Below are 21,376 nucleotides of genomic sequence, written 5' to 3'. Positions count from 1 at the left end.
GATTACCTCAAATGACACCCTTTTCAACATAAAACAAATGTTGGATACTGGCCCCACCAAACCATGTGACTGTGAGATACATTTATACTGCAGTTTTAGATATGATGACACATGTTTGCATATTTGTAAGTTGTGTCTGCAGGGTACAGTGAACGGGAAACTAACTGTGGGGACTTTGACATCAACCATCTGTCCTTTCACTCCGTATCCCAGGAGCTGAGTGTCTGTTTAACTATGGTTTAACTACAAGGATATCAAGAAAGAGCCTGTCAAGTGCTGAAAGAAGCCTCTTCAAAGCCCCTGCTGTTGGTAGTGCACCAGCTCAGTGGGGAGCCAACAGTGATTGTGTTATTAATAGACTATCTAACAAGGAACATGGAATATGTCAGTGCCAGATACTAAATCCATTCTTTAGCGAGGATTGAGAGTAGGCTTAGTAAAATCATTCTCCTCTTGGACAAGGAAACAAATATATATATTTTTTAATTAAAAAATCTGCCCCAGAGAATATTAACAGGGGTCACATTGCCTTGAGGAGATCCAAAATATAGGTATGTAGATGGTTATGCAAAGAACATAGTAATCAATAGTAAATGCAAATTATACAATAAAATAAAAAGACAGTACTTTTTCAAGGTCTGATAAACAAGCCTTACACATATAACCATTTCAAACATATTCATGTACAGTAGCAATAGGGACCATTTTCGATCACAAACATAACATATCCTATCCCAGCATAACACCACGTATTATTCCACCAGCAGCTGCAGCCACAGATAAACTGTCAGATCATTGGTGAGTGGTTTATGACTTATTCTTACCACTAGAGGGTATGCTGATTCCACAGAAGTGTCTGGTGGCTGTATAAAAGGCAGTTCAAATAAAGTAAGATCCCCTTCAGTGTCAACCAATCTCTGCCATTGTAATCCATTGGTGTAGGATGATTTCTTTTGCAGAACAGAGGTGAATATTTGAACAATGTCTGTCAATGAATATATTGTATTTTGTTGAAATATACAAGGATTATTACCTGTAGTGGGAAATTGTGTGTCATGTTCAATTTAAGTAAAAGTAGCAATGGTGAATTATAAAAAATAAAAGTCCTCTACTTAAAAATCTTTCTTGAGTAAAATTACAAAAGTATTAGCTCCGAATGATACTTAATCCTAAAAATTAAAAATACTTGTTGTGCTCTATGGCCCATTTCAAATTATACAAAATATATGAATATTCTTGATTATTATTTTGTATGCATTAATGTTTCTTCAAACTTTGGAGCAACTTTTTTTTACTTTGTATATTGCTGCTGGATATCTGAACCATATGTTAATGTCAAATATGTCAATTGTTCGCAAGTACAGTTATTGAGTAAATGTACTTGCACCACTGGTTAAACACAGGTGACATTTGATGTTCAATATAATACATTTGTGTTAGTACCCACAACAAAAGAAAGACTATCAAAGAAACTTTAAACTGTGGGTTTTCTCCGGAAGTTTTTCCTTGTACGATGTGAGGGTCTAAGGACAGATGGTGTCGTATTGTCATACTGATATTCTGCACAAACTCTGAAGTCCACTGAGACAAATGTAACATTTGTGATATTGGGCTGTATAAATAAAAATTGATTGATTGATTGATTGATTGATTGATTGATTGATTGAAGAGACCAATACTGGCCATTGAGGAGGAAGAAGAGGAGGAAGAAGAGGAGGACTCTTCAAATGGTGGATTCAGAAAAGCTGGAACTGACCTACGACTCTGCAGAGTTGACCGCTGCTTCAACAGAGTCAACAAGCCATGAGTTACTCAAATGTTCCTACTACACTGCAAAGAAACCTACACTCATGGAGGTTATAATGTTCTGTTACTGTTTGAACTGTATTTTAGAGAAATGTTGATTCAACTATATGATCACTTTGGAGGATGTCGTTTTCGGTGATGTAGAACTGTATTGCATTGCGCTGACCACAGTGTTTCTGTTATTTTAACCACTTGATCAATCGATAGATAGATGGATCAAATTGCAAAATGGCTCATACTCTAAACTTTTTTGTGTTACAGTGGTGAAGCATCCAGTCCCCCATAGATTTAAGAAAATCATATGAAACCTGCATTGTGGAGCTGTTTGAGAAGTGTCTTGTGTGCAAGTGGGCCTGTGTTGGTCAAGACCCAAAGGATTGGTACATTCCTTTTAGTGGAACGGCTTTGCACCTATTGTCAGTACTCCCGGCACTGGAATAGCCAACCTGTTCCTGGAATTACTCCAGCCGGGAACCTCCAGCCCTCTTTCTTCTAACTTGAAAAGGTGAAGAACACTTTGTCATTGCATATGGATGATGTTATTGAATCTTTAGCAGCTTGTTCAAATCAAATTATTGAAAATTCTACTACATAAACTTTACTTTTAATTTTAAATAGATCTTCAAAGCCATGCAGTTGCAGATGTTTCAATATGACACCATACGATAGACCACAAGAGCAACACGTTTTTTTATTCATATATGTATATATATGTAGATATACATTTATATACATGTTATGTTTGTACAGAGAAATGAGGTTGGTGGAGAATTTACACATCAGAAAGGAAGATCTAAATAGGAGGCACGTGGTGTGACTCTGGACTGCTATTATTTACATTCATGAGTGTCTCCTGTGTTTTTACTTTAAGACTCTACCTGCCAGTGCCATATACTACAACGAACATGCTAACATGAAGGCAGGAGTTGGAGCAGAGCCAATGAAGACGGTGCCAACTTTCCGTAAATGTTATATTTCTTTAGTTTCCATACACATACATGTGTAATAATAATAATAATGTATTGTCCATGTTGTATTTACTATGGCACCACAGTTTTGAAATCCCAGCCAATAAGAATAAACGAAAGAAAAAAACACTCTACTAAGCCTCAAATCTCATTATAAGAACATTTGACACAGACTTCAAGTCCTTGTTTTTTCCCCCAAGCTAGAAAAGCCAAATTCAGTTTTTGTGAATATTGCGGAGGGTATGAAAAGGACCTAATGGACCTTATCTTTGAGAAACTCCTTGTGGACCCGACACCATACCTGGAAGATGTTTTGAAAATCCCCATTCCAGCAGAGGGACTGTGCATAAAATGAGCAGCAGGACAAGCAGTGGGGCATGGTCAGTTTCACAGTTCAATTAAGGGTTAGTGTTAGTGTCACGATCTATCTGTGTTTTAATTTGTATGTCTTTGTTTTCCCGTTTTATTCTGAAAGGTGTGCACCCCCCATAGTTATGTCTGCTCTTACTTCCTGTCTCAGTGTTTTCCTGCTGTTTGATTGCCTGATTTTGTTCACCTGGTGCTCCTGTGTTTTTCCTCCCTCCCCACCTGTGTATTGTCTTGTCTTGGTGATCACTCTTGCTGGTATTTCAGTTCTGTTCGTCTTTCAGTTGGTGTGAGATCCTTGTCAATGTTGAATCTGTTCACTAAGGAGGGAGTTCTGGTCTGTATGTAAATATTCTTTAGCCTTGAAATAATGGTACTTTCAGTTAAACCCTGTATGGGCTCCTGCCTGCTTCGCTCACCCTGACTTAGTCCAGACCCTAGCTGCCTTTGGTGTCAGGAAGCACAAGGCCACAAGGCTTTGCTGGCTCAATACCTGAAGAGTCAATCGCTAAGGTTGTGTAAACATACTGTATATCTACGGTGTCTCAAACACTTTTCAGTTCAGTGAACCTTTTAGTTAGTTAATCACATTAAAGTAATGTAGAGCATTCTGAAAACATTACATATTTATTTTCATGTACAGCAAAGTAATTTACAGTTTAATCTCAATGTATTTTCCTTTTGAAGTTTGAACATTTTTCACACTTTAATACAAATATTTAATGGAGCTAAATGTATATTAATGGATAGGCCTACTGTATTGTTAATAAACCCACACAAATAGAAACAACAATCAAGCTCCATTTGAACTATTATTTACCAGCCAGGTTAAGTGTAACATTTGCAAGTGCATATCTTCCATTACATATTTTGTGGATGATTTAATCGAGTGACATAATGTTAGGTAAAGCATGGACTTGTGAGGCTTGTTTCGCTCACAGGCAGCCATTAGGTTGTGCCAGATTTATGTCTGTTTTTTTTCGACCGTTTAGAGTAACAACACCTCCTATGATTGGTGGATTTGGACCAATGAATGCAAACCTCGCTGGTGACGGTTAGGGCCTGGAAGTTTTCGCGCGAAAAGGAGCTGTAGATGTTGGCGGTCTGAACGTTTCACGGAGAAGAAGAAGGTCTGCTCTTCAGCTGAAGCAAAGCACTTGACGGTGAGAACAATGCTTTTATGCTAATGTTTAATCAGGCTTTCAGACATTGTATTGGTAATGTTAAAGGTCAATGTGGCCACTGAGCATCGTTATGAAGTCTGTTCAGCATCACATAAGTCAACTGTAGTAACATTAATTATTATTTTAGTTATGGCCACTCAGAAGTAAAATGTTAATGTTATCTTTACGTTACTATTCAAAAAGCCTATAACTTTCGTATTATTACAAACAGCTTGCTACAAACTTTAAGACTATTCATTAATTTACAATAAGTGACTTTCTGTATTGTTCTCAGTCGACATTATGTAATTATGTTAACGTGTTATTGCTAAATGTATTAGTCAGCATTTTATTGCTTAATGATCAAATTAACGTTCACAAAGGGGTTTTTGTGCAGTTACATTACATTGCATTTAGCTGACGCTTTTATCCAAAGCGACTTACAATAAGTGCATTCGACGAGGAAGATACAAACTTGAAGAAAACAGAATCATATAAGTACATCAGGTTTCATAGAGCCAAAACATTTCAAGTCCTACTCAACTGGCTTTAGATAAGCCAGTCCTATATTAGTATACAAGTGCTTTGTTAGCAATTATTTGTTAGTAATTTTATTGCTCAAAGTGGAGTCGAAAGAGATGAGTTTTCAGTGTGCTCCGGATGATGTGCAAGCTTTCTGCTGTCCTGATTTCAATGGGGAGCTCATTCCACCATTTTGGAGCCAGGATAGCAAACCGACTTGTTTTTGCTGATGGGAACTTGGGTCCCCCTCGCAGTGCTGGTATAGCGAGCCGTTTGTCCGATGCAGAGCGGAGTGCAAGTGCTGGGGTGTATGGTTTAACCATGTCCTGGATGTAGGAAGGGCCAGATCCATTCGCAGCATGGTACGCAAGTACCATAGTCTTGAAGTGGATTCTAGCAGTTTCTCCAGTGTGTTTGTTTTTCCTGTACAGCTTTTCTATTGCCCCTCCCCCTTCATTTTTATAACAACACATCTGTGCACTTTTATTGTATTCATTTTATGCTGCACTCTGAAGCACTAAGACCCAAAATGATCTCATTTTTTGCCCTCTAGTGATAAACCCACATTCTTCATGCCATGCTGCAGACCATGCACTGTGTGGCCATCACGTGCTAACATTAGACTTTTAGTTTAGGCATCAGTAAGGTGGAGAACTGGTTCTGCCTGTCAAGTCATGTTGTACCCTGACAGATTATTCAAATGTATAAAGAATTCTGTGCAACTATACTGCCATATCAATCTTATGCTGATATCGCTCATTGCAGCCACATGCCTGAAACAATGTGTTTTTGATTCTAAAAAAACAAAGAGGGAATCTTAGAAAACCAGCCTACACGCATGCTTGACTGATTATCTATCAAAACATAAGCTGTGAGCAGCACCATTGCTGTACTTGCTTTCGCTGATGTTGCTGAGAGTACAAGAGTAGCATTCTTTAATATGTGTACAGTGGACTAACCAAAAATAAAAGCCTTTCTATTTAATCATGTATTTGATTGATAAAAATGTATTTTATTTTTTTTAGTGGTATAAAAGAAGAACAATCCCTGCTGAAATGGAAACATTTGGAGGTAGGTTTAAACCACGCAAAATTATAATTAAAGAGATGAGTTGTCTTGTTATGCAATTTCACATGTGTAATGTTAAAAAGTATTTTACAACATTATTTTCAGTATGGTTCCACTAAAAAGCAGCAGCATATAACTGTTAACTAGAAGAGCTTCTCACCAGAAAAATATTTGAAAGCAAACTTGCTTAAGAGCTCTTAAAGTGCCTCCTAGACTCAAACACGTTATTCCACTTTATACAAGTCACTGGAGTCGATGATCTAGTTGGTATTAGTGTCGCTAGTTGCAAAAACTATCTATACAGTACTAAAAACCTTATTTTGTCACATCTTGTTTTAATTTCCCCTTCATAAGGCTGCCTCACAGCAGGGGTCATTGTTCTCATCTGACCTCTCTGACAGAGCAGTGACCCCTTAAGAGGCAGCAGGAGGCCGGCTTTACGTCCTTTAATTTTCCTTTGTAAGACAATACATTTCAATCACACATTAAAACATTATCTTAGAATGTCAGTGAAGCGAGGACATAGTTTAGCAACAAGTTAATAAATATCTTACTATACATTCAAATACATTGTGACCTTGACTTTATCACAACTCGGCAGACCTCCAAGTGAAAGAGCTGAGCAAGCGCTCGTCAGGACAAGCATTTGAGGTCATCCTGAGCCCCACATCTCCAGATGCCAAGAACATTCCAATCTCTCCCCTCAAGAAAAAGCCAACATCACTGGATGAGATTAAGAGGAAACTGGAAGCTGCAGAAGACAGACGCAAGGTATTGTCAGAAATAATATGTTGCCAACAGTGTGAAAACTGTTACTGAGCTGTTAAGCCTCGCACGTAGGTTTAGGATTCAGGTTCTTATTGTTAAAGTTGTCTTTGTCATTTTGTCAGAGCCAAGAGGCGGACATTCTGAAACAGCTAGCTGAGAAACGAGAGCACGGGAAAGAGGTCGTCCAGAAGGCCTTAGAAGAAGACTGCAACTTACGCAAGATGGCACAGGAGAAACTCAATCAAAAGATGGAGGCAAACAAGGAGAACCGCACCGCCAGGATGGCAGCACTCAATGAGAAATTCAAGGAGAAGGTAAGCTCTTAATGGCACATCAACATATGTCAGGTTTAATGTTGAAATACGTAAAACTACAGTGTTGTGATGCTTCTGCTTTTACACCCCAACAGGACAAGAAGCTTGAAGAAGTGAGGAAGAACAAAGAGGCAATAAAAGAGGTCGAGAATTAATTTGTTTATGATCTGGAAAACAGTCTTTACATCTCCAAAGATAAGCTTTATTTTGTATAAACTCACACTCCCATTGTATTTGTTGTGTTAGTTCTGATTATGCTGTTCAAAAGTTACTCACTGTTCGATTTCGTTAGGATATAGTCAGATATGTGTTTTTGGCAGCTAATTTGGTCGTTTTTGTGGTACAAATTATATTTTTTCAACCATTTCATTGTAATTAGTTGTTCCTCTTACCTATAATGCATCATATAATAGTGTTCTAGTACTGTCAATATTGTTGCATGTTTGAATATAGGCTACTGTACTTTACCAAGGTTCAACCATTAAAGTCTATCCCCAAACTAATCTTTATCTGTCTGCTGTGTATGTGTTACGCCACTGACATCTAGTGGCTGTCAGGTTTTTTGGTGATGTTTTTTGAAAGCAGTGATTTTCAAGGGGGCAAATGATCATTTTGAGGGGCTCAACAGATTAAAGAGAGAAGGAAAAAAAACGTTTGCTACAGAAAATGGGGGGAAATGTAACATGAACTCTACTTGGTTTTCACTTGGATAAGAAGTGAATTCCAGTCTATTGTACTGGTATGACCACTCGCTCAACTTTATGTCGATTACGTAATGATTCCATTGTACAAATGTAATCTCTATAGGACACTTTATTGTAAAGGATTTCTTTTTTTTCTTTTTTAATATATATGTTTTTTGCAGATATAGCTTTTGAATGAAAGGGGTTGCCTGACCTAATTCCTGTTTAATGTATGGCATAGACAGTTCAGCTAGGCCTTTATGTTGACTAATAGGTAAGTATATTATAAAACATCATAAAAAAAAAAAAAGAAGAGAACTGCATCTCTAAATAAACTAAGGAGAAGATAATTTTACATCACTTGGCGTTAACCAACATATGAAACCAATGACGATGGGTGAGGGATGACATAGCTTCCTTTTACAGGCCCAAAAGGTTATGGACTGTAACATGGGATACAATTATAATATATCACAATTCATAGATTACTATGTTTCCTCAGTGTGTATCAATCCATTGTTTTTCCTTCTCGAAGGTTTATTGGACACAGCTGAGGCTTTCTCACTTGTAAGCAGTGATATCATCATGCATAAACAATTAAATGTGCAGAGCACTGACAGTTACAAGTTGCAAGAGTAACTACGTTGTCATGTATTCTTGTAGTGAACATGGCTTTAGACCACTGGTGTCCAAACTACAGCCCGCGGACCATTTTGAATCGGCCCTCATCAAATTGAAAAAGTATAACGAAACATGGCCCACAAATGAAAATTGTGCTTGTCTTATATTGTACTTCTTAAATATAAATGTAAAATATATTGCACAGTAGTATTCATGTATTAATAAGACCACTTTTCAAATAAATTCGGTCAGTTAAAGTTGGAAACATTTTCTAATATATCTTAGTTAAGAAAAAAGCCCAATGACTTGTTTACATAACAAGCTTGAAATACACCCTTCCTATTACTCCTTATTATAATCAAATCTGAGGCTTCTGTTTTAAGGGATGAGTTGCCAACACTCACAAGCATCATTTGCCTACATTTGATTGATTTAGCTAACTTATAACTGAACTTATGAGGCAATAAACCTCTAGTGAGTGGCCCAGCCCTTCGTATGTTTTTCTGTATGTGGCCCTCATGAAAAAAATGTGGACACCCCTGCTTTAGAGGTGACATGGTGGCTCAGTGTTCTTCTTCTATTTAACAGCAAGTCCAGAAAGCGATTTAATTCTTAACCTTTAGTGGTTCATCCAGGGACGATATTTTGCATACACTGAATGTTTCCTAAAGCAGTTCATTGCATCCCACGCCTCAGCCATTTTCAGACCGATAAGATGCTGCACCCACATGCCACGTGAGCCGTAGCATGTTTGTTAGTAGTCAGAGAACGTACACAGATTTGCAGTCAGTGTTTAGCCTGTCACCCATGTCTGAAATGTCACTCAGTGCCAAGTTACATTGGTTCAATGTTGAGTACAGAGCAGTTTCGTTAGTATGTACTCACCACGTCTAAAAGTTGATTGTTTGATTTCTAGAGCAGGTATAGAGTAAATTGGATTTCAGGATTTTATTGTTTTAGCTATTACATTTGAATGTGCAGGCACTGATGTGACTTTGACTGTTTATGGATTCGTAAATGGAATTGCAATTCATACATTTAAATAATTATGATGTGCTAATTTTTCCATTAATTTAAAAGAAACGTTTACAATAAAAGGTATTAGAGATAATGATAATTGAACCATGCTAATGAAGTGTAATGTAAAATGCTTTGAATTATTTGCACACTAATAGAAGAAGAAGAATTGGAATTGGGAGGGATAAAACCCTCTTTTGATGGTCACACATGCAGAGCACACAGCACACACAGTGACATTTGGCCTCTGCATTTAACCCATAGTACCAGCAGTCTAGGAGCAGTGGGTTGCTAGTGTACAGCGCCCGGGGAGGAAGGGGGGTGTCCGGTGCCTTGTTCAAGGGTACCAGGGCAGGAGGTGAACTGGGACCTCTCCAAGTAGCAGTCCACACTCCACATTTTAGGTCTGGTCGGGGACTTGAACCGGCGACCCTACGGCTCCCAGTCCAATGCAGCTCCCAGTCCAATGCAGAGTCTGACTGAGCAACTGCCGGAACAAAAAGTCACCTATTAACCTTAACTTCAGCATCAATATGAAATGAAAAGAAATATCATGCTGTGCTTAAACCCAACATAATATTTGTAGCTGAAATCATTGCATATAGGCCCTTTCACCCCAGTTTGATTGTTTTCCAGATTATTTTCAATATGATACTTTGCATTCACACTAACATAATGTATATAATGGCATATTGTATAAACATCTACAAATAGTTGCTTGTGTGTGCCTAGTCTGTATTTACTATGCAAACACCCCCACACAATACTATACAATCCCATCTTTGTCATGAGTTGGGAATAAACTGCTGCACTCATCGGCCCAGAAAGCTGTTTGTCCCATAGTGCACTGCTCCTCGCCCGGCGGTAACACAGGGGACAATGTCTGGCCAGACTCCAAGATCCCTCTCTCAGTATGTGCTGGATGTTTGGAATCCTGCTCATGACTTTTCATGACTTCACCAATTCATTATCATCACCATTTTAATCTGCTTTATTTCATTATGGATCATGCTCTGAGCTTCTGTAGACACTTTTTCACATTCGGATGTTGGCCTTTAGATAAAGACACAGGTGGCCTTAAACACATTCAACGTTATTTTAGCCACACCCTTAATCTGTTTTTGTTGGGAATACATACAGGATACTCTTGCACTTTATATATCGTAGCTGCTATGAACTGCCATGTGGTTAATGTTTGTATATGCTGCTCATGCTCTTTCTGCATATCATGTATTTATTTTTGCTATGTGTATAAATGTCATGTTCTTAAATGTTGTATGTGAGGGACTACGGATGGAAATTAGCTAAAAGCTCAAATCCGGTATATTTACATTTTGAAGCATTAATTGTTAAAAGTTTTCATCAATGTGCATTCTTCAAATAAAAGATTAAATGAAAAAAGGATTGATTGAATCACGCAACAATGCCGATCTTACAAAACACACTGAGAGAAGTTAAAGTTGTTTCTGAATGCTACACAAGTGAAAGGCATAGGCCATACAAACTAATTTGACCACATAAATCAAGGGGGATGGTTTTGATCCAGTCGTTTCTTTACTTTTCGTTGGATATCACCTTAGAAGCTTATGAGTTTAACTTAGAATGTGTATACAAGTCTCTGTCCGAATGTATTATCTACAAGCTTTACATGAAAGGACATCTCATTTAGTTATCAATCTTTATGGAAAAATTATGCATGTTGTTGTTAAAAATAGTATGTCCATGTGAAAAAGTTCCTATAAAGTAAACTAAAGGGTGAATAGAGGGTTTGGGGAATATCAAAATGGACCAAGGCCTTTGTATGATGACCCCTCTGGAGTTAAAAAATAAGGTTAATAATACAATGACTAGTAGCAACACATGGCTTTTGAAAAGGTTGCATGTTTCAAAGGTCGTAGTTATTAAAACAGATAGAAAAATGCCTCATGTGAGTGTCACAGTCATATGGCTGTGGAAGAATGTCAGTGGAGAGTGGGTGGGCTGATAGGCCAGGCGACCGCTGTCATTGGTCGAGACATTGTGCGAGGCGGCAGGAAGGAGCAGCACCGAGTGTTCTGATTGGCTAGAATAGCCGCCCGTCAACCTGCCCGTATCCTCCCAGCAGCTGCGCGCTGAAAGCCGCCAGGCGCTGCTCCCATCACCGTCATCCTTTCTCCGTCTTCAAACAATGTTATCTATATTCTCTAAACATTTCACCGACTGCTAAACTCAGCGCTTTGGATTGACTCTACCATATACAGGTATGTGTATTGTATTAGTGTGTTTAATTTCGTCTCAAGGCCATGTATCTTTTCCCGGTAAATTGTGGCATACAGCGTGAAATACGGTCAGATGCAGCTCGAACGTCAGTTTTCATGAATGTGGAGCGGCATTTTCTTAATTCAACGGTAAACAGCACACAGCAAAGGCTTTCAATGCACAGGGAGAATAGTAATAAGCTTCGAGTCCTGAAGGGAGGGTGAATGCAAATGTATTCGGACAGCAGATCAGATTTCAACCGACATGTCTGTCAGGTGCGGATTTGCTTATGGGAATTCGCTGCAACAGGCCCATATAGGCCTGGGTTTCATACATGCAATTTGAAAGATTATTCCATCTTGTAGTCGAGCATTTTTCTCTCCCTATAAATATTTTAAAGGAGTGCAACCCTTGCTGGAAAAGGAGGGTGTGGACATCGGATGGGGTTATGTTACGTAATCTCTTCCCATTCATCACTCCACGCCTTTCCTCCTGAACCTCGGCCTGTGTTCATCCCACACAGCCTCATCTCTGTGAGGCACTGTCTCTGCTCTCAGCCCTCCATACATCTCAGTAAAGTGCACCAACCCAGAAAGATATATGTGGCCACATCAAATCAATCATCTGTGTAACAAATGTTTACCACAGAACCTATATTTAAAGAAAGCCCTCATACCCCAAAGACAAATCAGTACCATTTGTATAGTTCAGATTAATTGCATGTGTGAGGACAAAAACTGAAAAAACGATTTTGTTGCAATCCATTTACATCCAAACAAACCTCAGGTCAGGTTTGAGTCATTCTTCCGTGTTGTGATGATTTTGCAACTATTTGAATTTGAATGGCTTTGGAAGCAGAAGGCCTGTAGTCTTATAACTTGTATACATTAATGCTTATCTGTATGTATTAAACTGGGCTAGCCAAACAGACACCTGCAGTTTTTTATAGCATCAAACCTACTGCCTTTTGCATTAAAAAAAACATGATTATTTCCTACCAACAAAAATTAAACACTGACGCTGTTGAACATATTGACTCGCGTTCTCCACTATTCAGGAAGTATTTCACATTTTCCATTACCAATACTGAGAATTTAGATAGAGGGCTTCCTTCATTGGCAGAATTTATGACTATCAGGGCAGCTGAGGTCAGAGCTTTATTGCACCTGAGATCCTCTGGTGTGCAACAGTCCTTCAAAGTGATGCATCATGTTGTCAGACACCAATCAGAGGGTCAGCCAAACGTATTCAAATGAAAACCCTTGATGCAGCACTAATCAGTATTTTTATCGTTCACATTGAACCAAAATGACAAATGTGAATAAGGGTTGCCAGCAGTGTCACACAGGATTATCAGTCTCTGTTGAGCCTTTTAATCTAGCTGGAAGAGAGAATATTGGAGTTGTATTTGTCATGTGGAAAGATACATTGATACTTTATGAATGTTAGTATTGGTGTGAAACTTTAGCGACAATAACTTTAACAAACTGATAATAATTAAATGTTGTATTGTTAAGCTTGCTCTACTGCCCCCCGAAGGCCACATACAAATCAATAAATGAAGTTTTATGGAAAAATATAATAAAAAATGTCTTCAAGGATCCCATTCATTATCTATTTGTCATTTGACTAGATGTTTTAAATAACCTTGATTTAGGGTTGCTATTAATAGTTATTATTGTAATCAGTTAACTTTTTCAAATGGCTTGTTTTGTTCCAACAACTGTACAAAACAAAAGATATTCAATTAAGACTCGTACAAAAGGAACAACTGGCAAACTCTGGAACCAGACATTTTGTCCCCTGTGATAACATTGCTTTAATGATTTTTCTGTTCATTTACCACATCCCCAGTACACTCCTCTTTGCCTTTTGATAGTAGAATAACTGCAGGAACACACAGTACAATGTATTCATGTGCAGTCGCACACAGAGACACCTGCAGACGGCAGTAGCTCAGAGCCTGACAGATATTCACTAACTGACTGTTCATTCACCCTTCCCGCCCTCCTCTCTTGCCTCCAGTTTGCCATGGCGACGGTGGTGATGGAACAGATTGGCCGCCTGTTTATCAACGTGCAGCAGTTGCGTCAGATCCCTCAGCTGCTGGAGTCGGCGTTCCCCACGCTGCCTTGCACCGTGAAGGTGTCCGATGTTCCCTGGGTGTTCCGCGAGCGCCACATCCTCAGCGGCTACCGACAGCCGGACCAAAGCTGGCGCTACTACTTCCTCACGCTCTTCCAAAGGCACAACGAGTCCCTCAATGTGTGGACCCACCTGCTGGCCGCGTTCATCATCTTGGTGAAGTGGCAGGAGATGTCAGAGACGGTGGATTTTTTGCGAGATCCTCACGCTCAGCCCCTCTTCATTGTCCTCCTGGCAGCCTTCACCTACCTCTCCTTCAGCGCTCTCGCTCATCTCCTCTCTGCCAAGTCCGAGCTCTCCTTCTACACCTTCTACTTCCTCGACTATGTTGGGGTGGCGGTCTACCAGTACGGCAGTGCCCTGGCTCACTACTACTACGCCATAGAGAAAGAGTGGCACACTAAAGTGCAAGGCTTCTTTTTACCGGCTGCAGCATTCTTGGCCTGGCTCACCTGCTTCGGCTGCTGCTATGGCAAATACGCGAGCCCTGACCTGCCAAAGTTCGCCATCAAGCTTTGCCAAGTGGTGCCCTCGGCTTTGGCTTACTGTTTAGACATAAGCCCTGTGGTTCACCGCATCTACAGCTGCTACCAGGAGGGCTGCTCCGACCCAGTTGTGTCGTACCATTTGTACCACGTGCTCTTTTTCCTAATCAGCGCCTATTTCTTCTGCTGCCCCCACCCAGAGAGTTTGTTCCCTGGCAGGTGTGACTTCATTGGGCAGGGCCACCAGATCTTTCACATATTCGTGGTGGTGTGCACACTGATGCAGATCGAGGCGCTGAAAACAGACTTTGTGGAGCGCAGGCCCTTCTACGAGGGGCTCCACGGCGACCTCGCGCACGATGCCGTTGCACTCTTCATCTTCACTGCCTGCTGCAGTGCTCTTACCGCTTTTTATGTGCGCAATCGTGTCCGTGCCTCTCTGCTCGAAAAGGAAGATTAAGAAATGAAGAAAATGAGAGTCTTATTTATTTAACACGGTAGTGAACATTCATTCAAAAATATGTATTGTCTATGAAAGTTCTCAGTTTGTGACGGTGACTTATTATTTCTTCTCTACGTGATCTGCCAAACTACAGCGAAAAGAAAGAGAGTGATTAAAGGTGTGTTTTTGTGAAATGCAACGAAGAAAAGGGATTAATATCTTACAGGTAGTATTTCAACACTGGAAAGGCTCTGCTCTTTTGTCAGTCTGTTTTTAGTGTAAAAGAATGTGGTTTTACTCATCCATATAAAAACACTCTTTCTGCTGAGGAGAGCAGGACAAATAAGAGACCAGTTTCTTAAGATGCCTTTTACCAAATTGTATTTCAAATTGTATTTAGAGAAATCCGACTGTTTAAATCAAATTGTAGCATTTAAATCATGCAAGCATTTCTTTTTTATAAATACATTCCCATAACACTTTGTATATTTCAGTCAGATATCAATTCCAACCCAATTTAAATAGCTGGTTTTGATATACAGTACATTTCTGACACTTTTGATTCTGCCCCTCTCTTAAGAGATCAAAGCAAGGGTTTGTGTTTCAATTTTACCAAGGCGCCAACACTTTGCCACGCTCATGTTTGAACATATTCTGGGAAAGTTGAGAACCCAATTTGCAAACCAAATATTGTACCTCTTATTTAAAAAGCAGAAGAATAGGCTTTCTTCCTTTGGATGGTGATAACGTTCTTGAATAATGTTGAATATGAGGCTGGCACTCAGTATTGGTTGGATGGAAGATTACTGATGTCTCTTTGTTGTTGTGACAATGTTGATCTTTTTTATTCAAAGGGCTGGAACTTCAGCTTTTGCCTTTTCACATCCCATGATGTCAAAGCTTTTTGCGGTCATTGTTTTCATTTTCTTTTGATCAGAACTGAGTCACAAAAGGCGCTTCTGATTGGTTTTCTGCTTTTGGTATGTTTATTTTTGTATGATGAATATGTACGTGCCTCTATGCATGTGTTTTGGTATATACTGTGGATATTAAGTGTGTGAATGTCTATGAAAGCTTAGCCTTGCACTTCTTTCTTACCCTGTAAATAAGCTGTATTCTTTTGAAAGTCGTTTGCATCCCATTTTCTCTCCACCGAATAGCACTCAGAACTGAATGCATCTTTTCTCTGGTGAGAAACGGCACATTACTGTGTTGATGCATCCATTCAGAGTGCATTTTGTGTTCAGTGTCCTGCTGCCTTTTAAATGGCTATGAATATATAATTTCATACTGCTGCACTGTTACACTGAAGACTCCCTCTACTTATTTTTTTCTCTTAGTTTGATGAATTTTGTTATAAAGAATATCACATAGATATGGCTCACTGATAATGTTGCTTAGATTTTTACCTCACAAAATCTTTAAATGTCAGAAATGATCTATATTCATTATAGCACTCTCTGTTCATGATGGTGTTTAATGTGCCAATGAATCTGTTAATGCTTCAGTGACGGTACTACTGAGAGAAGAATTCAGAGACAGACTGACAGAAGTTGATTTAAATGATGTCCTGACCTGACTGCGAACATGTTACCGTGAGATTTAACCTTAACGCTGGCTAAATATGAACATTTCTAACTGTTGGCGTTACTGACCTGGTCTCATCATGCACTGCCTGAAATCAACACTGTACATACTGTAGCTGACAACACTGGCTATGTTTACCTGCATGGAGGTATTTGCCATTAATGTGGTAATTCTACTTTTGTGTTGACACTAACCCGGAGAAACCTGCCTTGTTATGCCTGGTTTTAAATCATTTGGCTACAAGAATAATGCTCTCCCACACAAGGCTTGTGCTTTATTGAAAGCCTTTGTTACAGGCTAATGATATCCAATTGGCAAATGAGGCCTGTAAGACTCCCAGCAGCCATTTCTGTGACATTGGTTCAATGTCCTGACCATCAAAACCACCAAAAATTACTGTACTGGGATTTAATCGCTGTTCCATATATTGGAGATTAACTGAATTTGTTCAATCAGAAAGAGAGAGCCGTGGATATTCCGTCACAGATTATTTTATTTGAATGCCCATTAAACCTGACAAAGATTTTTACTTGAATATAGCCAGCACTCACTGTATTAGTGAATGTGTGTGTAAACATAGCCTCTGATGCCATCCAAGGTTTCCCTTTTATCCCTTTATGAAAGCAGGATGAGAGGGACCAGAATGTCTTCTGCCTCTTAAAAAATATTTGTGACTGTACTAATATTCTGTTGTATTTAAGAAAATAAAGTGTTACAGTAAATTCCAATCCTCCTTTTTATTCCTCGAAGGTTACAAATGAAGGTTTAACCTCTCGTGGATGTTGAAGTTAAAATGGCATTAAGATATTTATTCTGAAAACTTGATATGGTTTGAATTCCACACTTTGATTGTCAGTCCGAAGATTCAATGTGAATTCTTAAGAATGTATTTATTAGACTGTAAAGACGGCTCTTCTTTCAAACAGACACGTCTGTTATGCTTGCAGTCATCATGTTATCACCACCAGAGGGCAGCCTTGTAGTTCAATAGGAATGTCTTAGTCTGATAGCCATGAACAAACTACACTAGTGTCTTATCTCAAGTAAAGCTGATGGCGAAAAGGTATTTTGAAGTAAAACATATTTTATAAAGACAAAAGAGATATATATATATATTTAATTTTTAAGAGCAACAGCTACCAATTTAACCTTTTTTGATACTCTTTAATACAAGTATAACAACTCATGAGGGAGCAGTTAGTATAGGCTTTTATTGGTAAAGGCATATGTCTTATGTGGAATAAAGTGTTGAACAGATTGTTAAATATAAATGAAAACAGTTCATAACATTCTGTAAATCGGTTTGTAGAAAATAGTTGTAGGCGTCTAATGATGTTAACAGTAACCCCTTCAACAACCAAAAACCATAACATAGAAATAACTCGATAACCAAATTCTGATATTTAAATTAGATGGTGCCTATGTTTTTCAGAATTCAGATGAAGAGAGCTACTGTGACACTGTTGGCCTGTTTATTACTGCACGTTGAAACAGTATCACATTGTTACAACTCCCGTGGGTTACAGTAGCATGAATACAAAACAGATGGCTTCTCGCCACTGTACAGTTTACGTGGTTCAAATATAAATCAAGACATTATTTCTTTTTGGCCAAATAACTTTAAATTGTACGTACAACAGAAAGTCTTAATAACTCCAGCAAGATTTATTTCATCCCACAAAAACCAATGTTAACAAGAATGCATTCTTCCATTAGGGGGCACAAACGATCTGCACTACTGATGCATTACGGCTCTTTAAAATGAACTTGCAGGTCAATCAATGGAGTTCTTTAGAAATGCAATTTATTGATGGCTATGCCCTGCTGATGTCACATATCAGAATATTAATTTCAGGCCATCTGCATCCTGGATTACTGACAGCGTTCTGTATGCCATCAAGTTTGCTGAATTAAACCTTTGGTGAAAATAAACACAAGTTAATTATTGTTGAACACATTTGCTTAATTAACTAGGAATTGCTTAACATGATTAAATCTAATGTAATTCATAGATATTGGGAGCAATAGTTGGTGTGGCATCTTACTCACGCTGCGTCCTTGTGGGTGGAACATGTTGTTTATGTATGCATGTATGTGTGTGGATGAAGTGGCTCAGTTGTTAATGCTTGTTTTTGTTTGCACATGGCAATATATGATATCTTTGTTCCTACATTTGTCTAAATATGAGAAGTTTGTGTGGGTTTAGCATCGTTGATATTTGCCAGGAGCTTTGCTTAGAATGATTTAAGCTGGCTCTCACTTGTGCATTCATACACGGTAACTGTCTCATCAAGCTTTGCCTTCAGCCTCTTTCCCACACACACACACACACACACACACACACACACACACACACACACGCTCATGCATAACATCTCTACCTTGAGTGAGTGGAAATTCATATGCTGCACTAATTAGAATATTGCTTAAGTACATTTTCCGGTGATGGAGAAGAATCATTGAAATTTAAGGCAGAAATGGGCTCCTGATGTACCTACCCTGAGTGTGATTAATTTGCAGTAGTACACACTTAGACAGTCTTAAATCAAACGTCAGAGATAGTGATAATTGCTTTACAGCCTGCTTCCTGTCCTCTAACTATCAATTGCTTCCCCAGACTCCATCAATTTCCACATGCCTGTTTCTTGAGTGTCCGTCCCTCTCCTCTCAGCCTCACTCCTCTCCCTCTTTCTTGGTTCCTCGCTGAGATGCGCTGCAAAGCTTTCGCCCCTCTTCACTCCCCCTTTCAACGCTTCATTTGCTTTGTATGATTTGTATCAAGGTTGTCGAGGTAATATTGGGTGGCCTTGGTCTCCTATCGTGTTTTGTAATTAAAGGTTTGACTTGCTAGAGGGAGCGGCTTTGTTCAGAGTTATTAAATCGCCTCGTCTATCTGCCAAGTGACAGGAAGCCAACTTATTTTTCCATTTGTCTTTTTTTTTATAAATCTCTTCTATGTCGCCAGGTTTTCTAACATCTGTTGATATTGTGGCATTTTCATATGATTTCTTGCTTTTGTCATTACGTGGAGAAAGCCTTGAGAAAATCACTGTGGTATTAGGGGTGTAATAATATGAGAATCTGAACAATGGGTTATCAGACTGTAAATTCGAAATTAATCAAAATGGAAAATGTAATACCTGTTCTCCAGTCCTTGTAATGTACTCACTAATATGTGTGCCAGTCAGTGCATGGGAAAGTATAAAGAGCAGACATAAGTCTCCCACTCAAACCTAATTTTCTATATAGTGGATTGATATGTCATTACAGGAAAAAAATGTCTATTTGAAGTATACAATTTGAATCAATTGTTAAACTGAGCAAAAGATAACAACATTTAGTGCTTTCTACATCTACAGGATTCACCTAACATAACGAAGGGTTTTAAAAATATATATTTGTTTTTTGTGAACACTTACTCTAAAGCAGTGGTTCTCAAAGTGGGGGGCGCGCGAGAGACCAGGAGGAAAAATGGTTATTTAAAAAAAAAAGATAAAAAAAAAAAAAAGGTAAAAAAAAAAAGATTAAAAGATAATAATGATTGATTCGAAAATAATATGATACAGTACAGTACTATTACGTCTGGGTCTCTGTGTTTCATTAAAGCTCGGCTCTGTGTGTGTGTGGAACGAGCCATTTTGTGTGCGTGCGCGCGAGAGAGAGCGCACCGGTACCGGAGATCGTTGATGTTAGCTTCTGGTACTAGCGAGCTACGCTAACGGATATAAGGAGTTTTTTCAACAACAAAGTGGAGGAGAGTCCTCTCCTGAGAGACTCAGTGAGCTAAAGGACTCTCTCAGTGTTATCTCAGTGGGTCTCAAACGTTTTGGTCACCATTAATGTAAACAATTATTTCCGAGGCAAACGTTTATATGATTATTATAGTTATAAAAAAATAAGAGAATACATTAAAAACAGGTTTTAAATACTATATGACATTAAAAAATGAATAAAGTTTAAAAGGGGAGTGATTTGTAAATTATCCATAAAGAAAAAGTAAATCTGTTTACAGTTCTGTTTCATATGGGTGTTGAGGGATGTATCCATAGATCTCTTCATTTTGCTCTCAAAGTGCACCAGATTGATGCTTTTAAGTTCAATATTTAAAAATCTTCCCGGGGGAGCTTGCCCCGGACCCCCCTATGTAAGGTCCACACACCACCTATAAAAATAGCACTTGACCCCTGCTTACACCTATATGCCGTGAGCTGATTGTCGAGCCTTCATTGTAACAGTCGCGGGTACATTGTGTATTTGCGTGGGGATTGTTGCAGTAGAAAATTCCACTGTAGCGCCGGTACATTAATGGGAAACCCTAAATGTTTGAGCACCCTCTATGAAACGTCAAGCTACCCCACAGCACCCCCAAAATAAATCTCTGGCGCCGCCACTGAGCCTGACTATTTGTGTTGGGGGGGGGGAACCGACTTTTTTTTTTCTCCAACGGGGGGGCCTGACAGAAAAAGTTTGAGAACCACTGCTGTAAAGGGAAAGGTTTAGGCACATTTATAAATGTGGTCGTTAAATATGAAGCTAAGATATGGTTAGCTAGCTTAGCATACGTTTTCTTAATTGGTATAGATCTTCTCACCTAACGCTTAGCAAGACACTGAATAATCATAGCATTTTCAAAAAGTCAAACTACCCCTTTTAATCTGCAGACAAACTTTTCAAAACCCTAATTTTTTATTTTCATTTAATCGTTTATTTGAACCGGGACAATGAACATTGATGAACACTTTAAACAAAATAATGCTTTCAAATGTAAATGAGCCGGATTTTAGTTTTGAGCTAATTTCCATCCGTAGTCCCGTCACATACAACATTTATGAACATGACAGTTATATACATGGCAAAAATAAATACATGATATACAGAAAGAGCATGAGCAGGATATACAAGCATTTACCACAAGGTATACAATGTAGCAGCTACGATATATAAAGTGCAGGAGGAGATAAAAGAGCTACATAAAGTTTAAGAGGAGATACCCCTGTGTTAAAGTGCATTTAGCGGTGATTACACGTCTGGTTGTTTCTCAACCATTATTTGAGTTGACCTTTAAAACTATTGAGAGTGGGACAATCCCGTATCTCAGTTGGGAGGCTATTCCAGAATGAGCTGCCTTTAATGGAGAGGACATTTTGTCCAAAAGTGGTCCGTCTACGGTGGACCTCACAGTC

The 21,376-nt window shown here is 38.8% G+C and overlaps 2 protein-coding genes across 2 annotated transcripts; both read left to right on the top strand.

Annotated features, from left to right (window-relative positions):
- Nucleotides 1-4,164: 4,164 nt before the first annotated feature.
- Nucleotides 4,165-7,478, top strand: stmn1b (stathmin 1b). The gene is made up of 5 exons (XM_079694605.1): nt 4,165-4,303; nt 5,851-5,896; nt 6,495-6,664; nt 6,784-6,975; nt 7,071-7,478. Exons 2-5 carry the CDS (start codon nt 5,881-5,883, stop codon nt 7,128-7,130), a joined length of 438 nt encoding a protein of 145 aa, XP_079550731.1. The 5' UTR covers nt 4,165-4,303; nt 5,851-5,880; the 3' UTR covers nt 7,131-7,478.
- Nucleotides 7,479-11,384: 3,906 nt separating this feature from the next.
- On the top strand, nt 11,385-16,921 carry paqr7b (progestin and adipoQ receptor family member VII, b). The gene is made up of 2 exons (XM_079693466.1): nt 11,385-11,536; nt 13,560-16,921. Exon 2 carries the CDS (start codon nt 13,566-13,568, stop codon nt 14,622-14,624), a length of 1,059 nt encoding a protein of 352 aa, XP_079549592.1. The 5' UTR covers nt 11,385-11,536; nt 13,560-13,565; the 3' UTR covers nt 14,625-16,921.
- Nucleotides 16,922-21,376: the final 4,455 nt, after the last annotated feature.

The sequence above is a fragment of the Notothenia rossii genome (genome assembly GCF_949606895.1).
Source record: "Notothenia rossii genome assembly, chromosome: 7".
NCBI classification, from domain to species: domain Eukaryota; kingdom Metazoa; phylum Chordata; class Actinopteri; order Perciformes; family Nototheniidae; genus Notothenia; species Notothenia rossii.
This window is presented reverse-complemented; position numbering and strand designations above follow the sequence as displayed.

Bases quoted from the DNA above. Each gene is read 5' to 3' on its own strand.
- stmn1b (XM_079694605.1), top strand. The intron at 6,665-6,783 runs GTATTGTCAGAA...TCATTTTGTCAG, and splicing joins CTGCAGAAGACAGACGCAAG to AGCCAAGAGGCGGACATTCT. The intron at 6,976-7,070 runs GTAAGCTCTTAA...ACACCCCAACAG, and splicing joins ATGAGAAATTCAAGGAGAAG to GACAAGAAGCTTGAAGAAGT.
- paqr7b (XM_079693466.1), top strand. From the start codon at position 13,566: ATGGCGACGGTGGTGATGGAACAGATTGGCCGCCTGTTTATCAACGTG.